At 39.5% G+C, this 26,973-nt stretch overlaps 1 protein-coding gene across 8 annotated transcripts in view; it reads right to left on the bottom strand.

Moving 5' to 3' along the window:
- RHBDD1 (rhomboid domain containing 1) overlaps positions 1 to 26,973 on the bottom strand; it is a 118,128-nt gene that overhangs the window by 83,347 nt on the left and 7,808 nt on the right. For all 8 annotated transcript variants that reach the window (XR_012123486.1, XM_036997795.2, XM_017660516.3 and 5 more), the window contains 2 exons: positions 8,371 to 8,882; positions 7,034 to 7,166 (listed from right to left, as the gene is read on the bottom strand). Coding sequence is in view for 7 of the 8 variants with exons in the window: in XM_036997795.2 (XP_036853690.1) it covers positions 7,034 to 7,166; positions 8,371 to 8,803 (566 nt within the window). In the remaining variant the exon portion in view is untranslated. The remainder of the gene's footprint in view (positions 1 to 7,033; positions 7,167 to 8,370; positions 8,883 to 26,973) is intronic.

Here is a 26,973-nt window from a genome sequence, read left to right on the forward strand (position 1 = left end):
GACTTCTTACTGGGGCGCCAGGGGTAAGTTTTTCAGCTCACAAAGCAAGAAATTTCTTGCCTCAGAGGTAATGTGACACTTTTGCTACAGTCTACTCATTACAGAGTGACAAATCCACCTGAATCAAATGAATCAAGGCAGTGGCCCCAAACGGGACTAACAGTTACTGTCTTCTTTGGAGCCACACATTCACAGTTAAAAAAATAAAAAGAAGAAAGAAATTAAAGGAAGTTTATTTAAGAATGTCCTTGATAATGCAGTAAAATGCTGAATTTTAAAAATAGGAATATTAGCATACATCTTTTTAATATGCTGCTTGACAAAAATGGGAACTTTTGTCATAAAGTATTTCAGCTGTGTATCAAAGTAAGATGTTTGCCTCCAGGAAAAGCACGTGTGTGGTTGTTTGAGTTGTCAGATGAACGAGCTGCTATTTTCATGCCCCTCTCCCCATCCATGCTTACTTGAAAGAAAAACTGACAGACTATAGTCAAGTAAACAGAAAATGGTACACATATTCTCAAAAATGAATGAAGGAAGCCTCCACAAAAACAACTGACAATATTCACTGTCAATGATAACATTTGAGCTTTTGAATGAAAATCACAATATTGGAAAACTATCTACCACTGTGAACTTGACAGCTTCCCAATACTTAAAAGATTTTTCCAATGAGACTGATGGTGATGTTAACAAGTGTGATATTTTGATACTGAATAATTAAATTTGTTAATATTTATGAGGTCTGCATAATCAGTGAACCAATATTTCTAAATGACCAAGATATGCTATCAGAAAATCATATATGCGCAAAAGGTCTGTTCAAAGTTTCAGACCAATGCTTTTTAACAGAAGAGAGTATGGAAAGGTTCACTGATATGGTTTCAGACTCCACATTGGAACTAACCTGTAAGAAACTACCAATTGCCAAATTTGGGTGTTGTACAAAGAAAAATATCCAAAGGCTATTAAAACGCCCCTTCCTACTCTTCCAAGTACACATCTGCATGAGGCCAAGTTGTCTTTACCAAGATGACATATCTCAGCAGACTAACTGGGGAGGCAAAAATAGGGGTCAGCTGTTTTTTCCTATTAAGCCAGACATCAAAGTGTTGTGCAAAAAAATGCTATTGCCATTTATGTCCCTTTTTTTTTTAGGTGTGGAAAATACAGTCACTGGTGTCCTTACAAGAGAGAGGACAAGGAATATTTATTGTGACAATTTGTTATTGTGGCAATAAGAAACTAATACAGATTTTGTCTACTCTCTGCCTCCAGTCCCATTTCCTGACACCCATGGAGGACTCTGCAGTCCTCTCACTGTCTTCATTTCTATCCCCCCTCCTACAGCCACCCTGGCTAATTCACCACCCAGGCAGATAATCCATCCAACACCTTAACCTTTTAACCCCTTAGCCTCTTCCACCACCCCTCAGTTTCATACCACCATGCTGGTGAACCATGTCACCAGTAGAACAAACTCCAACATCTTGTCCTCTCACTACCAATCCCTATTCTCACAGCATTCTAGTTTACAAATATGACAAGACCTCCCACGTCTTAATCTCTCCGCTTGCCCAAAGTCTCTCAACCCCTTCAGTTCCATTTCCCTCCCCTCCCCTTTGGCAGCACCAGGACAACCCTCTCAACAGAACCCACAGGCAAATCTGCCAAGAAGCTTACAGACTATCAGGCCCCTTACTCGCCATGGACCCCTCAGAGCTGTGGGCGGGGTCCCAACGTGTTCACATGATCATGTCTTTTTGCAACATTCATGAAAGTGAGCACTCTTAACCCCATCACTTAAAACTGCTCACTTCCCCTCTGTCACACTTCCTCCCATGTTAGGTGGCATTAGACTGACCACAGACATTCTTGGGACTTAGGTAAAGGGATGCTGAGCTGAAGATACATTTAGTCTGGGGAGTTTCTTCATGCGGTTCGCAGTCATTTTGGTGCAGGGTTAAGTCCCTTCTGGTCACCACAGTGCACAAATGGCTTCCAGTAAACGTCATACTACCCACCATGCATCCTTACCCAGAATGGTAACAGGAAGCACAGGAACAGGCCTACAGAACTCATGAGCATCCTAACGCAGCCAGCGCTGGCAGAATGGTCCCCAGGCTGGAGTCAGAACCTGTTGCCTGGTAAGTCCTGCCAACCACCTAGCACGTAAACCTAAGCGGAGGTTCAGTTCCCATCAATACATAGTGAAAACAGAAATTAATCAGAAATTCTCCTCTGTCAGGAATATACTTGGTAACACAGTAAATGCAATTATAAATATACCATCCATTTTCCTCTTTTTTGAGAACTGTGCAAAATGAACTTTGTCAGAATATGTGTTTGTAGCCCCCAAACAGAAGTATTTCCAAATTACATCAGAAGCTGTAAAGAGAAGCAATAAGTTAAGATTTTGGATTTCTGGTAACTCAATTAATGAAGAGAACTAAATCACAGGAACATCAATAAAGTATTTAAATTTCCTGTTGGCTCAACACAAAGTATTGATATAAGTGAAGAAAACAGGAACCTCATACTATGCCACTCAAGATCATCACTGGTACTCCAATCACTCAAAGTACATTTGATATTGGCCAGTGCACAACAAAACTTGCAAAGCCTCCAAATTTTATAGCTTGTACATAAAAACACTGTGAGAGAGGCTTTCCCAAATTAGAAAACAATTCTAAAAATTTATGTTAAGTTGTGAAAGAAGCTCTCCTAAACTTTCAGTAATAAAAAATTAGACTTGAGGTACCATCCTGTGTTCTCTAAAGAAATGCTCTTGCCAAATTATTGTCATATGAAGACATCAAAGTGTATATAGCCAAAGCTGTGGGGAAAAATATTATAGAGGCATGCAAGGGAGTAATTATATTATTTTTATGGATTTCATAAAGTTATGGTGTTTCTCAGGTCTTAAAAATATGTATATTGTTGAGCTTTTATAATTTAAAATGTTCATTTCTGTGTCAAATTTTGTATTTTTTTTTTTTTTTTACATAAAAAGGGCCCACACTATTGAATATTGAAAAGGCTTCAAGCCCACAAAACCAAGACCTGCCCTTGAGAGCCACTCATCTTTCTCAATTCCTTGTCTTTGGATCTTAACCTCCAACCCTAGATTAACCCCCCATCTAATAAATGTATAAGGAATGGCAGAATCCAAAAATCATCTTTCACAACTCCCCATGAAAAAACCAATTCAACATATACTAAACCTTTAAGCAAAAGGTTATTGGGAACAAGCTATCTGTGTGATGTTGAAATACCAAGCTGAAGATTACCTGCCAGTTGCAAAAAGATAGATGTACCCTTACAATGGTTAACTACTGTAATCAAATTCAATTTAGAATCCCTAATAGAGGAATTATTGCAATCTGGCATTATGTCCTTCCTGATGCGATATAATATGGAGCATACAGCATCATCCCTGTGAAGTATCCTTGCAAAAAAAAAAAAAGTTTAATCTGAACATAATCAAGCCTTTAGACCTCACTTACAGCTTACAGAAATTCAGGGGCTAAAGGTACAAGTTAAATAACCCTATGAGGAAATGAGCAGAGACATCTACAAAACAAGAGCCTAGTCCCTCAGAATTTGCCCATGACATTTATTTTTCAGTGTCATGGAAAAATAAAAAGGTGCAAGGACTACCTCAGAGTAAAAGGGAACAAAGAAAAATAATAATCAAATGCAATGAATGATCCTTGACTAGATCCTGGTCCTCCCTCACCCCCTACCTACCCGCCGACCAAAAAAAAAAAAGTTACAGAGACATTTTGAAAGCTAGAGAAATCTGAACATCGACCAAGTACTAGACCACACTAGGGAGTTACTGCTAATTTTCTTCAGCAGGACAATAGTAACATGGTTACATAAAAGAATATTTTTAGGAGCCACATGCTAAATTTTCATGGGTGAAGTTATGATGTTTGTAACTCACTTGCAAATGGTTCAGAAACTTTTGCTTGTGTTTGAAAATGTTTACAATGAAAAAATTGGAACAAACAAAATATTTATTAAATCTATTTTTCTTTCATTTGGTTAATCTACTGAGAAATTTTCAGTAGGATCAAAGAAATTACTCTCATCAAACAACAATGACGCAGTACCCAGAGCCAAGGGGCTAATGTTCTGAGAACTGTCATGCTGTACCACAGAAGCTCCTAGGGTCCAAATGAGTTGTGACCTGCTTAATCCGTGTTTAAGAGTAGCTCATGGGAATTTTTTGACTTCTGATTGCCACTGAGGATGGAAAAGTCCAGGGAAAACAAGCAGCAGGGAGAGATGGAACTAAGCAAACAAAATTTTACTTGATTTATTTTACTGACTTTGGGAAGAAAAAGAAATCAACTATGTTCCTTTCAGGGACACTGCATACTTTTGGTGACTTATTTTATAATAAAAATGTGAGTTAAGTGTACACTTCCATATGGATTACGACTGACTTAGGAAATAGTCATGTGCCCATTTGACAGATGTGAAAAATGAGGCTCAGAGAGGCCGTATGGTTTGCCTGAGTTCCCACAGTTGGCACGTGAGTCCAAGTCCTCTCACATGTGACCACTGTCCTCTGGCATGGTCCCCGAGTGGCTGTCTGATTCTGGGTAACAGTCATTTCTCTGAGCATCAGCTCTTGGACTGGTCAGCCTTAGGCTCACCAGCAACTGCAGGGGTTCAAAACTGGGGCTCCAATGTGACAACACATCCCACTTCCTTTGGCCCATAGAAGATGGAGGCTAAGAGGTGGGAAGGGGCCAGAGCCCAGTCTATACAGAGGTAGCTTCCTCCTGCAGGAACCTGCACTTGGGCACAGGGACACTTCCCAAACACCTTCAAAGCCCAGGGTCCCAGGACATGCAGGGAAGTGAAAAGACATGGGAGACAAAGCAATCACTTAAACAAGGTACAATGCCAGTGCTTGAAAAGCACAAGCCCCAGCAACTGAGTGTGATTACTTCATTCTGCTGGGCAAGTCCACACCCCTCACTGGGCCTCACGGCTGGCTGCTTGGAGAGGCTTCCCTCCATAAAACGCTGTAACTGGGGGAAATTACTAAGTCCATGGCTTTCATAAAACACAGAAGTCCATCAAATGTTTGCTTGGCAGATTTTTTTTCTCTCAAAGGGCAGCTCATTAAGTTCAACAATAAAGCAGGCTTTGTTCTAAAGATTTACAGTGTTTTCCGATGAAAATTCTAATTGACAGCCACTGGGAGAATAACAATGCAGAGCAAAGAGAGCTCTGGTTTCTCCCATTCTTCCAAGATCCATCTCAAAGAAACACTTGCTTCTTAGGTTTCTTGGACTAGCATTTAGCTCAGTCTTTATTTGGACACATGCATAAGTAGATGCTTGGATAGCAGAAGTTTATCATTCAAAGTAGTCAAATCTTAAAAACCAAAAGATTTATTCTTTCAAACTTCAAAGACAGGAAATTTCATTTAATTCCCAGGCCCAGAATATCAGGTCCCTTCACGCAGAATAAGCATATTACATGAAAATGCAACCATGCCTTTTCCATGTAAAGGGGAGGACCCTAAAAAACTAAAATGCATGATGAGAGTCTACAGAAATAGTCATGTGAGAATATTAAAGGCACTGCTATTCAATGGATTCATTATGCAATAAAAGTTCAAATACTGGAGGGAGTGATTTTCATATGAATGTTGGGTGTTGCCAGCACATGCAAGAGTCCCTCTTCTACACAGAGAACCAAGTCACATCAAACAAGCCAGGGAGCTGTGAGTGACAAGGTATAGAGGGGGCTGTTCAGATAAGGGACAGACATTACTGGCCCCTTTTTCAAAGTAAACTTTGAAGATTTTGTAAGGCTTTCTTCATGGAACTGTCACAAGATAACAATACAGTTGCAAATGAGTGGTGTTCAGTGGCCACATCACTGCCTTTTATGGACCAGCTGCCAGTGGCTGCCCACGATGGGAAATTAGCATTAAAAGAAGGACTCTTGGTTTGGGGGCTGACATACATACAGCCCAAGGAGAATGTTCTCAGATAAAGTAGTACACCCAAAAGTCACACCAACCAAAAGCAAAATAAAAACTCCTATCTTAAAAGAACAGCAGCAAAAAAATCCTCTTTCTGAATCTTCCTGAACTTCTCTCTTCTCCAAAAGCATCCAGGTCCTGATGATAAAAATAAATAAACAAACACTGGGCTTCCAGTTGCATTATAGAGATTAAAAGAAATGAGGCTGGTGGAAGAGATGGGGGGAAAAAACCCCCCACAATTCCCCCTCCTTTTTCTAAACAGAAAGCAGAGAAAGGAACCCAAGTGGCAAAGCCCAGCACCCAGGGAGGAGCACGATACCAGGAGTCAGGGGGCCTGAATCCTTACGACTCTTATATTTACCACGAGCTGTTTCGATGAGTCCCTTACCTTCCTAAATTTTCTCATCCTCATCTGTAAGGAAAAGGCTTCACAGTTCTCAAATTGTGCTCTTTGGAGCTCTCGGGGTCCGGGCACCCATACAGACAAGGTGGTAAGGTGAGAGAACGGGGCCCTGTGCTTCCTCTCAACTCAAAGCAGTTCAGAGTTGATTCATTTTATATACCAAGGTTGTGAATAAAGCCTTTCATTTAAAGAGTTCTATTACCAAGACAATTCGTAACTAAAATGGCTTAAAAGCACTGGCCTAACATACCTTGTGATGTTTTATTGTTATAATCATGTCACTTCTACGTGCCTCTTTGGACTACTGTTACTAGAATTAACTAATAGGCTGGTGGCTACTGACCCTCAGATCTGTATATCAGATTCTATCGTTCCTACTTAAAAGGTGAGGAAACTGAAATTCAAATAAGATAAGTAATCCAAAATCATCCAGTAGTTGACAGGACTCAAACTCAGATATGTCTGACATTAAGACCATTAAGCTCCATTCTGTCCTTAGAGTGGAAAAAATAAACCTCACCATAAAAAGCAACTGGTAACCTCATTATTACTGCAATTCTTTCTCCACGGAACAGCAAGCTCTTCATTTGTATTCTCTAGGAGTAAACACTTACCCTGGCGAGGTGAAATGAATAGCCACTAGTTCTGCCCAGCAAGCAAATCTGTTGGGTACAGCGAAGCCCAAAATGTTGACAAAGCCTCCAGGGCAATAATGGTTGTTAAGAACTTTCAAAGCAAACAAAACTCCTGAAAGAGAATAAAGAGCATATTAATATCAACAATCCAAATGTGGAGATAATCAGCATTTGCAAAGAAAATGAACTGAAAATGAAAATGATTGCTCTATGACAGCAACTTTTTGCTTTGAAACATACCCTCTTTCCTTACAAGTCCACCCAGCGTACAAAACAAAGATGATGTCTAGGGCACTCGTTTTTTGATGTTTCTTAACACAGAGTTCATACAGACTTCGAGTATGCTACCAAAGTGTAACACATAAAAGGGGAAGGAAACACCAGCAATGGTACTAAATGCCTCTGAATTATTCGGTTAAAAAAAATACTGGTAATGGGTATTTATCTAACCTCCATGTAAAGACATGGTGAAGGCAGGCATATTTCCTTTCTTCTCCCACAATTAGGTACATGAGGGTGAATCTTGGAAGATGGGGGCGTGGGTAGGATGGCAGGGAAAGCAGAGGGAAGGGTTAGGTTTCCTTCTGCTTCTGGACCATTTCTCCCCTTCCCTTACATTCTACATTTTAGAACACCTAATTTAAGTCCTGATGGCAATTTCAATGGGAAGATAAATGTAAAAAAGGAACTAGTGAAGGGAACCAGTGAGAGGCAATATGACACATGGTTAAAGTCATGCAGACTGGGTTCTAATGCCAGCTCTACACCTTATTAGGTGTGTACCCTTGAGCAAGTTACCTCACTTCTCTGGGTCTGAACTTCCTCATCTACAAAATCAAGATAGTGACACTGCCCTGTGGACCTGTTATGTGAGTTAAATACCCCTGGTTATCTAGAATGACTAGCTTGCCTCTAAAACATGGTGATTACACCTTGGTTGGGTGTGATGCACATATTTTAATGAAGTTATAGAGCGCATCATCATCTTTTTAGGAACCCCTACCACAAATACACCAGTGGGTCTCTCCCTAGCCCCACCATGATAGAGTCAGTGCACCGCTACATCCCCTACAACTACCTTTGGTCCCATCCTAGTCCAATTGTTCAAGAGTGAATTGTTCCACATAATGTGAAATAGAAAAATCTATGATCCCCCTGTGCTCCAGCTTCCTCTCCAAAATCCAAGCCCCAGCAGACTTCAGCCACTCAGAATTCAGTTCCCTCATTGCCTCGAGGGCCATGAGTAATAAAACAACAATAGCCACACCTACCTTACCATCTTCACACATGTTGCCTGAGAAATTTGTCTGCCTTACCTGAAAAGCCTACAGCACAGTTCCTTCTGAAGCCAGGTTCACCTGTAAACTCTGCAAGAGCCGATTCCAGTAAGAGGTACACCAACCCAGTGAGTAGGGAGAATGTGGTGACAATGCAGGCGAAGCACTTGCTTCCTAGTCTCCTTTCCAGGCATACTCCTTTCCACAGCATGGACGCCATATTGAAGTACAAGTGCCAGTCACTTGCATGGTGAAGAGGGGAAAGCAGTAGGCGCAGCCAGTCCCTGTGCTGGTAACACATCTCCACGCTAATGCAGGTGCTGTACAGGGGCTTCAGAGGAGTCAGGAAGAGCCAGATGTTGAGAGCTAAAGTGGCTAGGGTGACAGGTGGAATGTTGTTGATCCCAACATGGAAGATTTGAGAAAGGAGCAGAATAAGTCCAGCATTAATTCCTCTGGACCTTCGCAGCATGGTTAAGTATCAACCCAGTGATGGGAAAATGAGGTCAAGTTTTAGGAATCTGGGAAGGTATTCAGACAGGTGGCTAACCCTAAAACATAAAATAAAATGCACATGACAATCCATCAGTTAAAAATCAATACACTGGTCAGACATACTCACTTGAAGATGAGTTTACATTACATACATATATATACATCACCTCCCATCTCGCAGGGACATGTATTTTTCAGTGTCTTCTGGAGTAACATCTAGGACACTGGCTCACATCCTACCTCATTTTACATTCTAAAAGAGAAATTTTATCCCAAAACCCAATGGACTAGGTAATGGATGGGTATACTTTCTCTGACAAATATGCCATGAAAATATGACTTGTCTCCCTTATAAACAAACTTGTAACCTAATAAAAAATCTACAAGGACAGTGTACAAATATTTAATAATGACTCCTACTCACAATGCTGTAAAGGATACTTCCTTTACTCTTCATTTTTTTAAAGAAGTATTTGATTTTGATATATTAGAAACAGATGCAAAATTTTTTAAATGTCAGTAAGCAAGTCTTAAGATGTAAGCATTTATTGCCTTCCATTTCCATATTGCCAGGTATCAGCTAGTGGAATGCTATTTTTCACAAGAACTGCTTTTAAAGGTTACCTACTATGTGACAAATCTTAAACTGAAGCACAGTCACTGTTTTAAGGAGCTCATTTTCTATTAAAAAGTAAACCAATAACTGGCACAAAATGTTCTAAATGCAGTGACAGAGGGAGCCCACACCCTAGCACATGATTCAGACTGAGGTGGTGATATGACTATGGTCTTAAAGGGTTAACTGGAGTTAGTGACAAGGAACAGGGCCACATGCAGCAATCTAATTCTCTATCCCTGAACCAGGGCTGGCCTTGTGACTTGCTTAGGCTGACAGAATGCCGATGAAGGGACACTAGTTTCAAATCTAGGTCTCAAAATGATTTGCAGACTTCTCTCTCAATATCCTCCCAAGCAACCGCGTGGATAGTCCAGGGTGGCCTACTGGATGATGGTAGACCCATGCTCCTGTCACCTTCATGGTCCTGGCCATTAGCCAGCTCATGCTTCACAGCAAAGCTGCCTTCCTGACCAGCAGCTGACCACAGATGCAAAAGTGAGTCCAGCTGAGCGCAGATTCATTTGTTGACCCACAAAACAGTGAGCTACATAAATGACACTTTAACTTTACCAAGTTTTGGAGTGGTTTATTATGCAGCAATTACTAACCAATACAGAATTCTTATAATGGTAATGGGGTAAGTTATGCTTAAGGGAAAAAGCTAGTAAAAAAAGAGACATAGACTGAAGATGCAAGATATGCAAAGAATCAAGTCCTTAGAGAAAACAGCCTTGTCTATCATACAGGAAGAAGAAAAATGTCAGGTACAGGTACAGATAAATAGATTAGAGGATAAAATGCTAACAAAGTTCTCATCTAGCAGTTTCTGTGTTCTCCAATGAAAGCTTCCTTCCAACAAATATGTAACTCACTCTGATACCATAAAGATTCTCATTCAGACAGTCCACTGAAAAGTACATGGGCTCTGGAGTCAAAAAGGGCAGGATTCTCCTACTCACTAACCTGTGAAATGGGTTTTAAATAAAAATAATTTGAACTCTGTAACTTCAATTTTTTCACTTTAGGAATGATAATATCTCTTTCCCAGAATTATTGTAACATGTTTGGGACAAAGTAGGTGCTGAATAAATGGTAGCTACTGTTCTCATTACTATAATGCAATTTTACTTATGTAAATAAATCTTTCCAAATAGTAGCATCCTAATAAGATTCAAATGTACTCCCCACCCCTCTCTATAAGAATTCTTATTAACAGCACACCCAAAAGATATGCCCAAGAAAAAAATTATACATATGTGTGTACATATACCCCATTATTAGCACAACTCAAGTTTCATTATTTCCATGGGATTATTAGCACAGCTCTTTAGCATTCTCATTGACTAGAGGACTGAATGAAATTTCAACTGAAAAGCTCTCAGATAATTTTGAATAGTCTATTCTATATCATTCACATTGACATTCAAGTTGATTTTCAAATCTCCAACTACTGTGGCTTTTTTGTTTAATTCCTCTGAATAATTATACATATTAAACATCACCTGTAATAGCAACTATGTAAAATATGGCCTTGATTATTAAGTAATTAGCTTCTAAAAAATCACAAAATAAACCTTTCAATATCAGTACAAACAGTGTCCTATGATGGCAGGCTGTGCACAGCAGAAAATCAAAACTAATTATATCTTTGCTGAAGAAAAAGTACCTCTCAAGTGGAATCATTAGTGAAGAAGAGTGTAAATAAAAGGATAGTGGAACTTCCCTGTCTTACTATGCCAGGCTTGTACTGTATTTGCTTGACTTCGACCAAATCCAAAGGTCCCCTTCTGTCTGAACCCCTTCTCACCTCCCAGCCCCACGTCCCCACTGCTCCTGCATCCCTGGGACACCGATATTCCTGCAGCTTCACCCTGGTCCCATCTCTCTTCTCTGCTTTCCCCCTTTCATCTACCCTTCCTCTCTTTTGCATATACTAAGAGAACTCCATTCTCCTGGTTTCTATAATTCTATTTATCAGGATGATTCCTGAATTTATATTTTTCAGCCTTGACTTCTCAGTAGGCTTCAATGACATAATCTGTAAGAAAGAATATAATCTGCCTGATCTCTTGGTTTCTGAAAACTGAATTATCCATCATTCTCATGGAATAACTACTCAGCCATTTCTTCAGTCACTCACTTATTTAATAAATAGCAAGTGCCCAACATATGCCAGTCCCCGTCAGGCCCTAGAGGTATGACAAAGAACAAAGCACTTACATCCCAGCCCCTAAATGGCTTGTTTCTATTTGCTGAATGAAATAAAAATATTGGCTGCAGAAAATCAAAAGATAAATAAATGATGTGGCTCATCTTCTCAACAAGTGTATACTTAATGTGAAAGCAGATATAACCATAACCAACATGTGAAGTGCATCATATATTCTGGGCTCCACTTCCACAAAGGCTACTAGGATATCAGTGTAGGTGCAACGTAAGTTTGAATTTTAAGTAGCAAAGAGAAATAGTACTATTTCATATCGACTCTATGGCCCAGTTTGCTTCCTAAGAAGTTATCAAGTCAGCCATCCAAGGTGAGGGATGCAGCCTGTAACAAGGCAACAGAAAATCCCAATGGTCCATTCGAAGAGCAAATCTATAACCTGTCTTTGTGGGCCAGGTGGACACAGTTCTAAGAACAACAAAGAGAAGGGACTGTAATAAACGAGCATTGACTCTGAAATAAATATCATTTTGTCCTGCCCATCAAATACATCCAGATTTTTAGAGTGCTAAGCTATAACAGAGACCACAGAGGCATGACCCATTATAGCAACTTATTTTTAAGCTAGAAACTGGGGCAATGTGTTTGGTTTTGGAAGTGATTTATTTATCCTAACTTGGGCCCAGATCATAAACCAGTCACCACAGTATAAGGAAGAGCAGGCTAGTTCCTGCACCTCTCTACCTTAGAAACACATCCCTTCCCACACACTCAACATGCCCCAGGTGGAGCACCGGACCACCCCTTCCAATTCTGCTCCTCCTCCCATGCTCCCACTTCAAGAAACAGGATCTCCAGCTACCCAGCTATTCGAGTCAGAGATGCAGAAAATATCCTTGACACATCCTTTGCCCTCATCACCCCACTACCCCCCAATCCCACCCAACACACTTTGTTAGTCCTTCCAAACAGTTTGTACCAATCTACTTTTTTCTAGCTCTAGAGCCACTACTCTAACCTAAGCCACCATCATTAGTTGCCTGGATGACAACACAGTCCCTAGCTGGATTCTCTGCTTCTCCTCTTCTACATACCAACCATTTTCTACCACTGCACAGAATCATCTTATAAAGTGAAGTTGGATCCCCTGCAGTAAGCCTTAAATAGCCTATTGTTACAGTTGGAATAAAGTCCAAACTCTTTGCCGTAGCTACACGCCTGTGGTCATCCTCTGGCCACATGTCTCCTGGTCTTGGCTTCAGTCACTGTGTTCCATGGACACAGGTGCTCCCATTTCAGGAGCTCCATGGTGGCAGCAGAAATGGCTGAGGGCAGAATTACCTTGGCCATTTTAATCACCACTTAATACCCAGAGCAAAGCACAGTGACTGGCATATTGCCAGTGATTAATAAGCTTTTTGCCCAATGGCTCAAGAATAGTATTTTTAATATACATATATTATACAAATAAATGAGATGTACTAAAAAAGTCTAAATACCTATGATATATTCATCTCTAAATATTTTTTCTACAATTGTAGCAACCTTCTCCATAGCCCTATACATAATTATTCCACTTAACAATTTTTAATTCCAGAACAGTGTTTATAATAACATTCATCTTAACTTTACAGAAATAAATCTCTGATTCATTTAAAATGTATTAATAGACTGCTTTGCCAGAACCATTTGATAAAAAATGGCATTTTAATTATGTAGTAATACATACTAGACAGCACTATATCAAGGTTGTGACAGAGAGAAATGGAAGACTTCTTAAAATATTGATAGGAAAATTAGCCATATTTACTTTTAATGAGAAATTAAAAATTAAACAGGTATGTAATAAGAAAAAACTAGTGGCTAGAATAAACAAAAGAAACTGAATTTATAACTTGGGAAAAACAACATGTCTCCAGAGGGAGAGAAAGGAGTTTTATAAAAAGGGGAAGGAAACTAATTATGGTGATTTTCAACTACTTACAAAGCAGAAAATACTTCATCATTATCATTTACCAGGGTGGTATATATCTCAATTTTCACTTTAAACTTTCAAGAAGAATTCAGACCATTAAACTGTAGGACTATATACCACTTATAAATTATATTCCCAATTTGGCATCAGATAGTGACCAAATCACTTTCACAAGAAAGAACCTATATGATCTTAATGGGAATAACTGAACGCTATTCTGAAAACAGCCTTCCATACCACTTCCATGTGCATCAGATCTTAAAATTCTTCACTGAAATCTTTTAAAACTGTGTGAGGTTTTTCTCTAAGACTCAAAATAAGGTGTATCACTACATATTTAAGATAGGTGAATGCCATGTCATTACTACTGTTGTCATGCCTTCAGTAAATTTCATTTAACAGTCTCATATGTTTTAAGTATATTTTCTAGAAAATCATAGGGGAGAATATAGCTTTGCTCAAGTCACTTGGCAAGTATTTATCAAAGGTCTGCTATCACTCAGGTTCAGCACTTCGCAAGTGCCTGACTTTCCAGATGCTTAAACTTGTTTTTTTTAAATTGCGATGTAATTCACGTACCATAAATTCACTCTGTTAAAGTGTACAATTCAGTGGTTTTGAGTGTATTCACAAAGTTGTGAAATCATCGCCACTGTCGAATCTAGAACATTTTCATCACCCCAAAATGAAACCCTGCACCATTAGCAGTCTGTGCCCTCTTCTCCCGGGACTTGGCAACGGCTAATCTACTTTCTATCTCTATGGATTTGTCTACTCTGAACATTTCATGTACCTGGAATCATACAAAATATGGACTTTTTTGTCTGACTTCTTTCACTTAGAATAAGATTTTCAAGTTCATCCTTGTTATAGCAAGTATCAATACTTAGCAGTTCCTTTTTTATAGCCCAATAGTATTCAACTGCTTACATAAAGTACCCTGTGTTTATCCTCTCCTTCGTTGATGGACATTTGGGTTGTTTCCACTTTTTGGATATGATGAATAATGCTGCTATGTACATTTATGTACAATTTTTTTTGTAGGAACACATTTTTGGTTTTCTTGGACACACACCTTGGAATAGAATTGCTGGTCAGACAGTAAGTCTATGTTTAACTGTCTGAGGAACCGCCAAGCAGTCTTCCAAATTTCTGCACCATTTAAATTCCCTCCAGTAGTGTATAAAGGTTCCAATTTCTTCACATTCTTAACAGTACTTGTTTTTAATCCACCTTTTTTTTAATTATAGCCATCAGAGTGGATGTGAGGTGTTACCGATTTGCATTTCCCTATTGACTTATGATGCTGATCTTAATTTTCATTCCTTAAAACATAATACAAACATGCATGTACGTGGGTGCACACAGCATATGAACAAGCATGCACATATACACATGCGCAGTTTCTGCCTGTCTGTCTCTCTCTCCAAAGAATAGTTTAACAAGCTCAGGTCAAAAGAGACCTTCAGAAACAATGATGAAACCACAGATAAATTATCCTGGTTAAATTGCCAGGATTTTAACACTATAATCTCCTGTGATGTGATGTACTGAAAGTGAATGTATTTTAACACACTGGACTATAAATATTACAAAATTGTTCTGAAAGAAATGGTGGGTTAGTATGCTTTACTGCTTCAAACAAAACAAAAATATAATGGATATACCAGATTGTTCATGCTAAACATTACAAATTTCCTCTGCTTTTTAAATTACAAAAGCTGGTTAAGAAATTAGCATATCATAATTACCACATAAACTTGGTCAAAATATACACAAAACATTAGATGCGTTTTTTTTCTCTTATTCTGTTTTAGTAAATCTGTTTTCTCAAGGAATGAACTGAACTGGACCATTTCTTCTTACTTCTGGAACTCTCTCAGGAATTGCATCATTCATGGCTTATATAATCCAAACATAAAGAAACTGTTTTCTCTATTTGTTACTATTGGGCCAATAAATGAGAACTCCTCAGTATAGTCCAATAATAAAAAAAGATTTTGTTCTTCTCGTAAATTTGTTAGCCTAATTCTATATTTCCTAACGGTATTAGCTCTCTTAGGCCCCAAAATAGCCCAATTACAGAAATGCATATTTTAAAGATATTTTTGAAAATAAGAAAATGCCATAGTAAAATATGTATTTGCCTTTAGTAAAAAACAAGGATTTATTACCTAAATACTTGCAAAGTAAGTTGTTTCCTCTTTTCAAATATGTGAATGCATTTCAAAAGGCTTACATAGCCTATAGGTAATATAAGGTTGTTAAATGCAATAGACAGTTATATGAATAACATGTAAAGTATGCTTTTAAAACTTAATATTGAAATATTAAATGTAAGAGCAGATGGTGTGCCTTCATATCATTACACTGTGTTCAACTGACCAGAATGTATCACCTACCTGAGTTGATTAAGTAGATGAAAAATTCTGGGGGTACACTGTGGACTTTTTATCAGTGTATTATAATCATTTATTGACAAGTTGCACCTAATGACAAATTCTTCTGGCCATTTAAATCTGTTCAATGGCTTCATGAGCTACATTCATGATAAAACAAAAGGGAATCAGAGTAGGTCTCTCTGTTTTCTTATTTCACATTAAAGGCAGAGAGACACACAAAAAAATTGAAGACAATCAAATGAATGAAAACTGACTTCATGAATAAAAAATGAAAACTGAAATCAAATTATATTAAGAGGATAATGGGAATCTAGTCTCTATGAATATTGTGACACTCTCAGTAATTATATTCCAGTATCTATTTATAGAAATATCTACAACTTGGACTCTGTTCCAGAAGAAACTTGGAACTGAGAGCACCTTCCCCTTTTGAAAGCTGCTGGGACTATTTACATGGTGGTCCCCAGCTCATATACCCCATCATCATAACACATGGGAAACTGCCTCACCTGGATCTACACAACCACTAGACTGTTTCCAGAATGCCAACTGACTAAACCTTTCTGACCTTAAGCTACTAGATGTAGATGCTTTCAAGACACAAGAGCTCCTCCTTCCTTGTTTCCTTGTGTACCATCTCTCCAAATGAAAACAAATACAAAATTTTCCATACTTAATGGGACAATGTATCTTAAGTACAAGTGCCATCTGAGTGGAAGGCAGAAGACTTGACCTCTGGGGACTTAGGATTTAAGACACTAAAGCAACGTAAGAAGTAAAAGGATGGTCCCGGCAAGTAAGCAGCCATTAATAAGGGCATATGTTATGTGGTGACAGACACCATCAAAGGTCAAGCACTTATCACTGGTCACTTTTCCCCTAATATGACTGACTTTATTTGCTTAGATCCAAATTCCTCATGTCATCACCTATCCCTGATCCATCACATTTTCTCATATAATGTCTCTCTGTACTATATCATCATAAGACTGAATAATATCATGGTTAACAGAATGGCCTCTGAAGCCTACTGGCCTGGGTTCAAATCCTGCTCAATTGTTTGAAACTGTATGACCTCAGTCAAGTTATCAATCAATCTATATCTAAGTTTATTCATTATCAAACAGATACTAAATAGTAATAAGACCTTTTTCTTACTGATGAGTTAATATACATAATACACATAGAACAATGTATGAGACATAATAAGCACTATATAAATACTACCTGATATTCAATCTTTATCATTACATCTGATTAATTTCAAGTTTTTCAGCCTAGGTTTCAAGGTAAATATTCAAATAATATTTACAAACCTCCTTCAATAATAACGAATACAAATGCAATTATTTATAGTTTACAAAGTAGTTATGCATACTTTGTTTTATTTCATTTCATTTCATTCTCACAATCCTACAGAGACAAAATTAGTTCTATGTTATCTACTAGCTGGTCTACCCAGCACTTGCTGAAAAAAATCACTTAACTGTCCTGTTACCCATTCTCCTATTCTACAGAATTGACTATATGAGAAGTAGCTTCTGCCCTTGAAACTTTCTGGGAATGTTCAGATTATAGCCCTTGGGTTTCTCTGTCCAAGGTGCTTAATAAGTATGGCCAGCTCCATAGGTAGTCACGTGGGGCGCTTTCACCACCAGAGGTCACCAAAGTGAACTTCACACAGATGCTATAGTTCTTGTTTTAAGCCTGACCATTCCAAACATAGCTGCCCAATTTAATGAAAAGATTTTGATGCTCATAAACTCAGCTATAGGGACTCACATCTAGCTCTTCCCTCCAGACAGTGCTGCTTATCTGGCAAGCCCTTCAACCCTCTGCCTCTCATAACTGAAACCCTACTATATGCAGCTACTGTTGATGTGTGTCCATCACTCAGGTAAGCCAAAGTCTGCACTCCCACAGCATATAGAAAATGTCTTGAGTATCTACAAATGGTTAAATAAGAATCTTTCAAAATTCTAGGCTGTGATCCTGAAGCAGGCCAGGAAATAATTCAAATTCTGCTTCACAGCCAATATATTTTGCCTTAACATACTGGACTAGAAGTCCTTCAGATAGCAGATACTTTTCTTTCACATAAATTTACTTGGACAGTAAGCTCAAGTTTGAGAGAATGTGTTTAGAATTCTAAAAGGGACTAAAACAATGTTTCATTTTTAGTTCAAAGTCACTTATATGGTGTAAAATTTTATTACAACTAATTTAAGTAATAATGTTAGAAAAAAGTGATTGAAGGATTCCAATACTTACCATTTAGCAAAGGACTTTATTTTATGAAAAATAAGATCTTACAAAAAGATATAAGGTAAAGCAATACATTTTAGGTTAGATAATGCTTGTGGCAATGAGCCCCACTGATGTATAATATCTATTTTAGAAAAAAATTATTATAAGGGGAGAATTACATTTTTAAGCTCTCCAAAGAAGTAAATAGGCATCTTAAAGTAAAATTCCTAGAAAACAAACCAATGTGATGAAATTATGGGACACAAACAGTAAAGTTGCTGAGGGCAGAGGGTTTATGGGCAAGGTTGAGAAAAACAGGTAAGACCTGCTTAGTCCTGGAAATATGTAGACAGTGCCCATGGTGGGAGAGAGATAAGACTTTGTGGTCCATCTCCCCACAAGTACCCCAGATTAACACACAATCTAACTAAAAACAGTGTGCTTGCTGTACAAAACTCGGCTTCAAGGCAAGTCCCCTAGCCATTTGCCCCCACTCCCCCACTTACAGCCAGATTTCTACTTCTGAGTCCCATAGATACAGAAATTCTACAGCCACCAGGATTTCTGGAGCCACTGCATATAGGCATTTTAATAAAATTTATTTCATAGACACAAAAATTACTGAGGCAAAATTAAGGTGGTAGCTATGAAAAGAGAAGCTTAAATACAGAAAGTGATTTCAAATGATACAATTATCTATTCTAAGCCATAGGAATACATGCCCAAGGCAACAGAGGAAATGACCAAAAGAAATGGTCAAGTCAGGACTTAATAATCAGTTAGTTCTAGCCTATGGATTCTAACAATATACAGGAGGTAATAAGATTGATTCAGAATCCTTATGGCCAAGGTTAGAGCAACTTTACCCAAGACGACAAATGGCACAGTAGGAAGTTGTAGGGAAAATGGAAGTTCCATGGCCAGGATCCTCACCTGATCCTAACCTACTCACCCACTGTGTACCTGCAGTGATGTAACACTTAGCCTACTGAGCAGGTGCATGTTTGCACACTGTTGGCAATAAGTCATTATTGTCTGTGTTGCTATAGAAAGAGCTCTGCCAGGTTCTAGGAGGAGAGCATAGCCTGGAGCAGAGACAGAGCCTGGAGCAAAGGCAGAGACAGAGACACACTTGCTACTTGCAGACTGTGCTGGAGGTGGGTGAGATTCTAGTGCTTGACCTGCCACTGTGAGAATAAAGCTTCGTATAAGCCCTTTTTTACCCCCAAAGTTCCATTGTCATTTTTCAGTCTCACCAAATCCAGAGTGAAGCTGCCCAGTGCTGAAACCCCCTTCAGCCTAGAGCTACAGAATTATGTAGATTAAACAGAAGACCTCAGCTTCCACCCAGGCCCTGACACTAAGGAGGAGGATAGAAAAGCCTAAGAACTAGAAGCTAAAAGCAAACAAAAACCCACCAACACTACCACAACAAAAGCCAAGTTTTTCTACCATGCTGAGGACTGGCTAAGGGTGGAAGTCATCATCCAGGGCTTAAGGTGTGAGTGATTCTGGATCATCTCTAGGACTGCCGTCTGCTTCTGGATGGGTTACTGTGGTCTCTGTGCTGTCTGTCTTGCCCTCACTGTCCAGCACAGTCCAGCACTCCTCCACTGTCTCATTTGACTTAGTGACCTTGGTCACAAAGACACTCATAAAATGAAATTTGGGCCTCGGGGCTTCAAAACTGGGGCAAGGCTCTCCTAGGAAACTTGGTAATCAAGATCATTCATCCTCTCTGGCTCTAGAATGGAGAATCACAGGTCACATGCCATCAGACCTATGAAAAGGCCTCTGGGAGCTCCAGTCTGGTGCTGGTTTGGGAGAAAAATAAACTGGTTCTAGGTAAAGGCAAAATACTCAGGAAAGGAGTTGCACATTTAGAAAGTTCTCTAAACTAGTTTCAACAACAAAACTCGGAGTGTATGTAAGTCAGTTTAATTACATAGAGTAAAGGAAATTAGGATTCACAATTAATACATTCCAAGGGACTAGGAACTTTGTCAAATGAAGGGAAAAGACAAGGTAGTGGTGAGCAATCTCTGGGGTTTCCGGAGGATTAAAACAAACTGGAGAAACTATTCGCCAGTAACACAGCATTTCCTCTCCTGCTTCTGCCAGCTGTCCTAGCTCTACTCATCCTGGTTCTGCTCTTTGCTTTGGAGTCCTGAATGTCCAAGAGCATCAGCCTCTTCAAGGATCCATTTTTCCTGCAGCATGTGAAACTCAGAAAGTTTAAGCCTAGTCTGAAGACTGAACTGTTCTCCCCAAACACATGCATCCTAACACAGACAGGAGGCACAGATGGAGAAAGAGACAGAGAGATGCACAGAGGCAGACAGAAAGAAATGTCAGTTTCTGCCTGACGGAAGTAAGTTTAGCTGGGAAGAGGCTAAGTTTTCACAAGGTCAGTAATGTGATCAGTCAACAGATGAGTTATTAGGCTCAGAGAAAGAAAAAGACAAAGTGCACACATGGTTTCTTGTTTCAAAGGAGTTAGAAGTTGCTTTGATTATTCCCTGCATATAATGAGAGAGGCAACAGTGCTTCACCCCTATAGGAAGACTAAGGATGCAGATTTAGAGAAATGCAAATAAAATACAGTGGATCCCTGAACACACAGGGGTTGGGGCAACAACCCCCTATGCAGTTGAAAATCTGCATACAACTTTTAATTCTCCAAAACCTTAACTACTAATAGTAGCATACTGTTGACCAGAGGCCTTATCCATAATATCAAGTTCATTAGCACATATTTTTATATTGTATGCATTACATACTTTGATCCTACAATAAAATAAGCTGCAGAAGGGAAATGTTTTTTCTGAAATTGTTACAAATCTCCAAAAATTTTCCAACATATCTATTGACAACTATCCTTGAATAAGTGGGTCTGCGCAATTCAAACCTATATTGTTCAAGGGCCAACTTTTCTTCTTCCATGGTCACCAGAAAAGTCTGACAGGTGATTCTGTAGTAAATTGGAGTCCTTTCATGCCCACAGGCACTTTTATTCATTTACTGTTGCCCATTTGCTGGGTGGCCCTCAGACATTCTCACTGGACCAGGGGGGCATTCAGAATATCATACATGGGCACAGGGCCTCTTAGATTTCTCAGGGATAAGAACATAAGGAAAGGGAGTGCAAAGGTCCCCTGTAGATTCTGCCCAGAATCATGCACGTCCATGTACAAGACCAGGAGGGTGGCACCTTAGCAGCGCAGCCAGGCCTTAATCCTCTGCACCTCCCAGTAGTAACTCTGGGAAAATTACCAAAGTGCAAAAGTCCATATTAGGTGGGGACATTCTGATTTCATAAATCCAACCCAAGCAGCTGCTAGAAGAAAGAAATCCTTTGAGATGCTCTGTCATGGCAGAATAGGAGACCCTTGCTGAAAGGCTCCCTGGAAGCCCCAGTAATTCAAACACTGAGTACTTACCCTTATTTTCTATTACTCTCCTATGATCATGTCTGTCTCTAGGTCTTTGCTCAGAGCAAGCAGTGGTAGGATGGCTGACTTGAATGGGATTACTTGGTGCTCTACTGATTTGCTATGTTAGTTATCTTGGGCAAGTCACCTCACCAATCCATGTCTCAGTCTCTCCATCTGTAAAATGGGCTGGTATGAGGGCTCAATTAGCATACCCTTGATGAATAAAGCTATTTGCCCTTGGTATTATTATGCATTATTTAGTCTGGATTCCCCAGAAGCATACACTGAGACAAGGGTCTCTGCAAGTAATTGATTTGGGAGGCAACAAATACATTGACAGGACAGTGGGGAAGCAAGACACAGCAGGCAAGGCAGCCAAAAATGTCTGCAAGAGAGTTGCTATGGGCGACCAAGGCAGCATCTCCCTGGGAACTCTAGAGCGTAGTACAGACACACCCCAGTGCTACCCCTCACAGGGTGAGGGGTCTGCCTTCACTTCAGAGGCGCTGAGGGCATGGGGGCATGGGCAGGGCCTGGCTGCCCTGCCAGCATCACTCCCTAACCCAAGACGCATCTCTCACAGGCCTCCCAACCCCTTCAATTCCTCCCCAACCTTCCAAGCCAGCTCCTGTTCTGCCTCCTCCTGACAGGCTCCCTGACCATGCCGGTGCTCATGGACCTCCCGCAACACATTCTGCACAGAACGGTCCACCACTGCCAACGGCATGTCCCCAGAGGCCTTTTATCATCTCCTCCAAACCATGTTTTGAGGGTACCTTGGGGTTTGAGAGCACACACTCTGGAGTCCAAATCAGTTCCATTGGCTGGTTTAAGCTTTAAGAGCTGAGTGAACTTGTGCAAGTCACTTAACCTAAGCCTCAGTCTCCTGCTACTTAAAATGGGGTAATAATACTAATAGCTAAACCTGATCCTAGAATCCCTGTAAAGATTAAATGACTTAAAATACCAACGTACTTAGAATAATGCCACAGAATAGACACTCATTAATCTTAGCTGCTATTTCAATGCCTTATACAGAAACACCCATTTGCCACTGATTTATAGTTTTTCCAAAATAACAGTCTAAAAGAAAAATCAAATCATTGGCTAAAGTTACATATACATATTACTACTTCACCTTTGGTTGTACTGCTCTGAAGCCGTACAGGTATGCTCTTACCTAATAAAGTTCATTCTTAATGATATCAGAACCCACAGAAGGGAGCCCGCCCTGGTGGCTGTGCCTCCATCACAAACCCAAACCTGAATCAGCCTGTACTTAGGCAAGTGCCTCACTGTCAAGGAAACCAACACAAATCACAGTCCTCCACTGAGCGTTAGCTACCTCACCTTACCCTAGGAAACAGGCCTGTTAGCCTTGCAAGGAAAGCCCCCATCTTCTACCCAATCATGCCCTGTTTCCACATTGCATCTTTTAACATCCTATAAAACTCACTCTTGCCCAGAATTCCTCAGGGAAGAGTGCTCCATGCTGGTTAGGCACTACACTCCCCCATCCCAGGAGGAAATCAACCACATTACTAAATTGTTTTAGTTTTGTCATTTGACATATCCCCTTCAATCACTGAAACTTTATGAAGCAAATACTATTATTTTCCCATTTTACAGAAGACCTGAGATTTTAGCCAAGATAATTGGGCTCCAGAGTCCTTATTATTAAAATAAAGTGTGAGTCAGGTTTGTGCGCAGACAAGTTGAGAGTTTCTACACTCAGGATCCAGCAATTTGTCAAAATCACCATTTAAATGTTCCAACCAGTTACTGCCTCCAGCGGCTTCGGTTTCAGGTAGGCTGAATGCAGGGGAACAGAATGAGCCACCCCAAACCATGTCACTTGACATGAGGGTTATTTTGAGCCGAAGGCAATTGAGAGGAAGCAGATACAGGAAAAGTTCTCTGGCTATCTCTTCACGTAAAATTTGCAAAGGTGTTCCTCTCTCCTCTTTTGTCTTTGAAGGACAAAACTTAATCACTAGAGACAAACTTAGATGCAGCACCAGAGGGATCCACATAACAAACTTTACAAATGAACCCGTATCTCTCACCAGTTCCCCCCCACATTTGCCTTCCTACTATCGGCTGCCCTAGGAACTCAAAGCCGTATTCTTTTGTCTTGTCACTTCTCTAAAAATGCATTGCACTTTTGCTAAGATGCTATAAAAGTCCAAATTCTAACTGTCCCTTTGCGTTATTTGTTCCTAGGTACTCCTACATGCATGTATGACACACATGTTAATAAACTTGTTCCTTTTTCTCTTGTCCATTTGTCTTTCGTCTGTCCAGTTCACAGGGCCCCCGCCAAAGAACCTAGGACTGTAGGAAAAAAAAAAAGAGTTTTTTCCCCTCCTATATTAACTTGGCTGTGATTCTTGAAATAAATCTGCCTCTCCAGATTTTGGGGTGACAGTGTGCCTTGACCTCAATTGTCTTGTGGCTCTAAGAAAAGTCTTGACTTTGTTTGGATTTTTTCTTGTTAGGAGGACAGGGATGCCAACTTCTAAGCTCTTTAGATGTCAGAGCTGAAACAGGAGGTCACCCCACAGTTTTTTTAATAACAGATATCACACTTTACCTACCCAAAGAAGTAGGGAGGACATAATCTCAGCATAAAGACTTTTCCAAGAAAGGACAGTTGGTGATTCCCATTAAATATATCAAAATGTATATTCATATTGAAAATATTTCAAACATAGAAAACCTCACTATGTAAAACTTTTATTCTCTCAACTGGAATTGTTTCCTGATACAAGTCAATTTGTAGATCCACATTTAAGAGAGTAATACAAAGTAATGTTTAAATACCCCACTTCTTGTGTTAATTGTTACCATGGTCAGGTCATAGATAAAACAACAAAGAATCCATTTTTAAAATCAACATAGAAACAAAAAAGTAATAATAATCCGAATGTCACTTTTCTTAATTTGTTACATATTTTCTGTACAACAGGAACAAACGCCTCTGTGCCTGCTCTGAATTTCTCCCACCAGGGCCAGGCATCCAACTAGCAAGGACTCTGCAAAGTGGGGGCTCTGACGTGGGGTATGAAGTGTGCCCTGCTTGGAATTCTTTCACCCCCAGGCCCTGACCTGTGAAGTAAGGTTTAACACGGGAGGGAAGCCACAAAGAAGCAAAAACAGCTTCTCCATCTTTTAAGAATTACTCACATAAAGGATCACTAGTTGCATGGTCAGATTATGCCACTTTGCCTTTGAAGAATGACTTTTATAGAAATGCACCTTAATATCATTAAAGACGTTAACATGTGTGTCATCCAAAGGGCTGCCACATGGAAATCATCTTCACGTTGCTGTAAAACACCATCCAAATTTGCTCTTCTTTGCGCAAAATCAATCACACCCAAGCTAGAAAAAGCTTAATTTCACCTAATAAACAAGTGTGCTTTTTTCTGCTTAGAGCTACTCAGACATTTGGTTGTTTTTTTTTTCCTACTTTACTACTAGCATACCTTATGTCACTTCTAAAACCAACACTTTGGAAATGGGCAAATATAGAAATATGTGCCAATGCAGAAAATATTAAGACAATCCAATTCAGGAATATCTTAGGGAAACTTCTCACATGCACCAGGCTTTGAAAGATTAAAAAAATGGGTAAAAGAAAGAAAGATATTTTAAAGAGTGGAAACAGCATGAATGTGCTATTAGCATGGAGCTATGAGCTACATTAGGGAAGTGTAAGTGAATTAATCCAGTCAGTTCTGCTACGGTACTTGTTTTGAAACTAGCAAATTTGCAGTTTCAAATGCAATTAATATATCAAGGAACAATTTGAGCATAATGAAAATTTCACGTTTGATTATGCACAATTTCATCAGCAATAAGCACTAGGTGAGTGCAGAAAACTGTGCTCAGCTGAAGCAAGCGGGACAGAAATTCATGCAATGTACACATTTACACACCTCAGAAGTCTACCAGCTACCTGAGTTCACAGGGTCTATTATGAATTACATCCACACACATCTGCAGTTATGGTTGGCCATCCAATTCCAGATAACCCTCCTTCCATCACTAGACAATAATTCACAAGCTGGAATCCTGACAACCACTTCCACAAGGTTCAGGACTTTTTGAAGCTAAGGTACCATATTTGTTGTAGTATTTAGGTATTTCTTAACCATTTAACATGTAAAACTACCATTTTATTAGGTTCCAATCTTGTGTGTGTGTGTGTGTGTGTGTGTGTGTCACTGACAAGGTTTTTGAGTGTTCTGCACCTAACACCATTTGCCCCCAAAGCTCTGTGGTTTTTATGCATGATTTTGCATAGTCTGGTGATTTCAGAAATGCTTCTGTCACATTCTAGCAGAACAGGCCATGCCACTAGCATGAAGTGTGTGTCGGGGGGAGACAGCCTGCATCTAGGAACTGCTGGGTGTCAGTCATCATTATCCCACTTCCCCTCCATGTTTTACTCCTACAATCCCATTTCTTTAATAAAACTCGCCAAAGTTTAGAGGCTCTCATCACTCAAATATTTCAAATACTACATGCTCTGGATTTTCCTGGACAAGTCAGAATAAGAGGGGACAGATTCTCTCTCAGCCTGTCAAATGTGCCCCTACTCTTCTCCTTTATGTTTTCTCTACACCAAAAGTTGCTTTACCTTCCTTCACGCAGAATTTAAAATCAAGATTCATTTAATTTTGGCATTTGTTTACTTGACTATATGTCCTAAAGGTGCCAAGTTTTCATGTCTGATGATAATTAGTCAAGAACAGACAACATTTGTGTTTGACTGGATGCTTTTAGTGAGATAAATCAGAGTAACATTTATTTCATATACACCGACTTCAGCAAAGAAGGGAGGAGTAAAAATAAGAACCCAAAAGATGAGATGCCCTGACAACACATGCAGCTCAATGAACAAACTGCCATTTACATGCACTGTGCATGTTTCACTTCTAGACAACACACAAGGTCAAACCACTGTCAGTTACAATGAACTTCCAAACTTCTGGTCAATTATTTAGTTAATAACAAAAGACAAGGCTGTGACATCATTATAGTTATAATTAATTTACACAGATCAGCTTCCTGTTAATCAAATACATTCTTTAAAAGTATTTAATTATTTTTCACCTAGAAAGCAACACTCAGCTTTGTTATACAAAAAGTAATCTTGCTGAATTCAACATGACAGGCTTTTGGGCTGCTCTAAGACTTAAAGGGATGAAGGCTTCACAAGGCACTCTACTGCAACACAGGAACTGCTGCCACATTCACAGCACACAGAAGCACAAGATGATGGATAATGTAACACACGT

The sequence above is a fragment of the Manis javanica genome, chromosome 12 (genome assembly GCF_040802235.1).
Source record: "Manis javanica isolate MJ-LG chromosome 12, MJ_LKY, whole genome shotgun sequence".
NCBI lineage: Eukaryota > Metazoa > Chordata > Mammalia > Pholidota > Manidae > Manis > Manis javanica.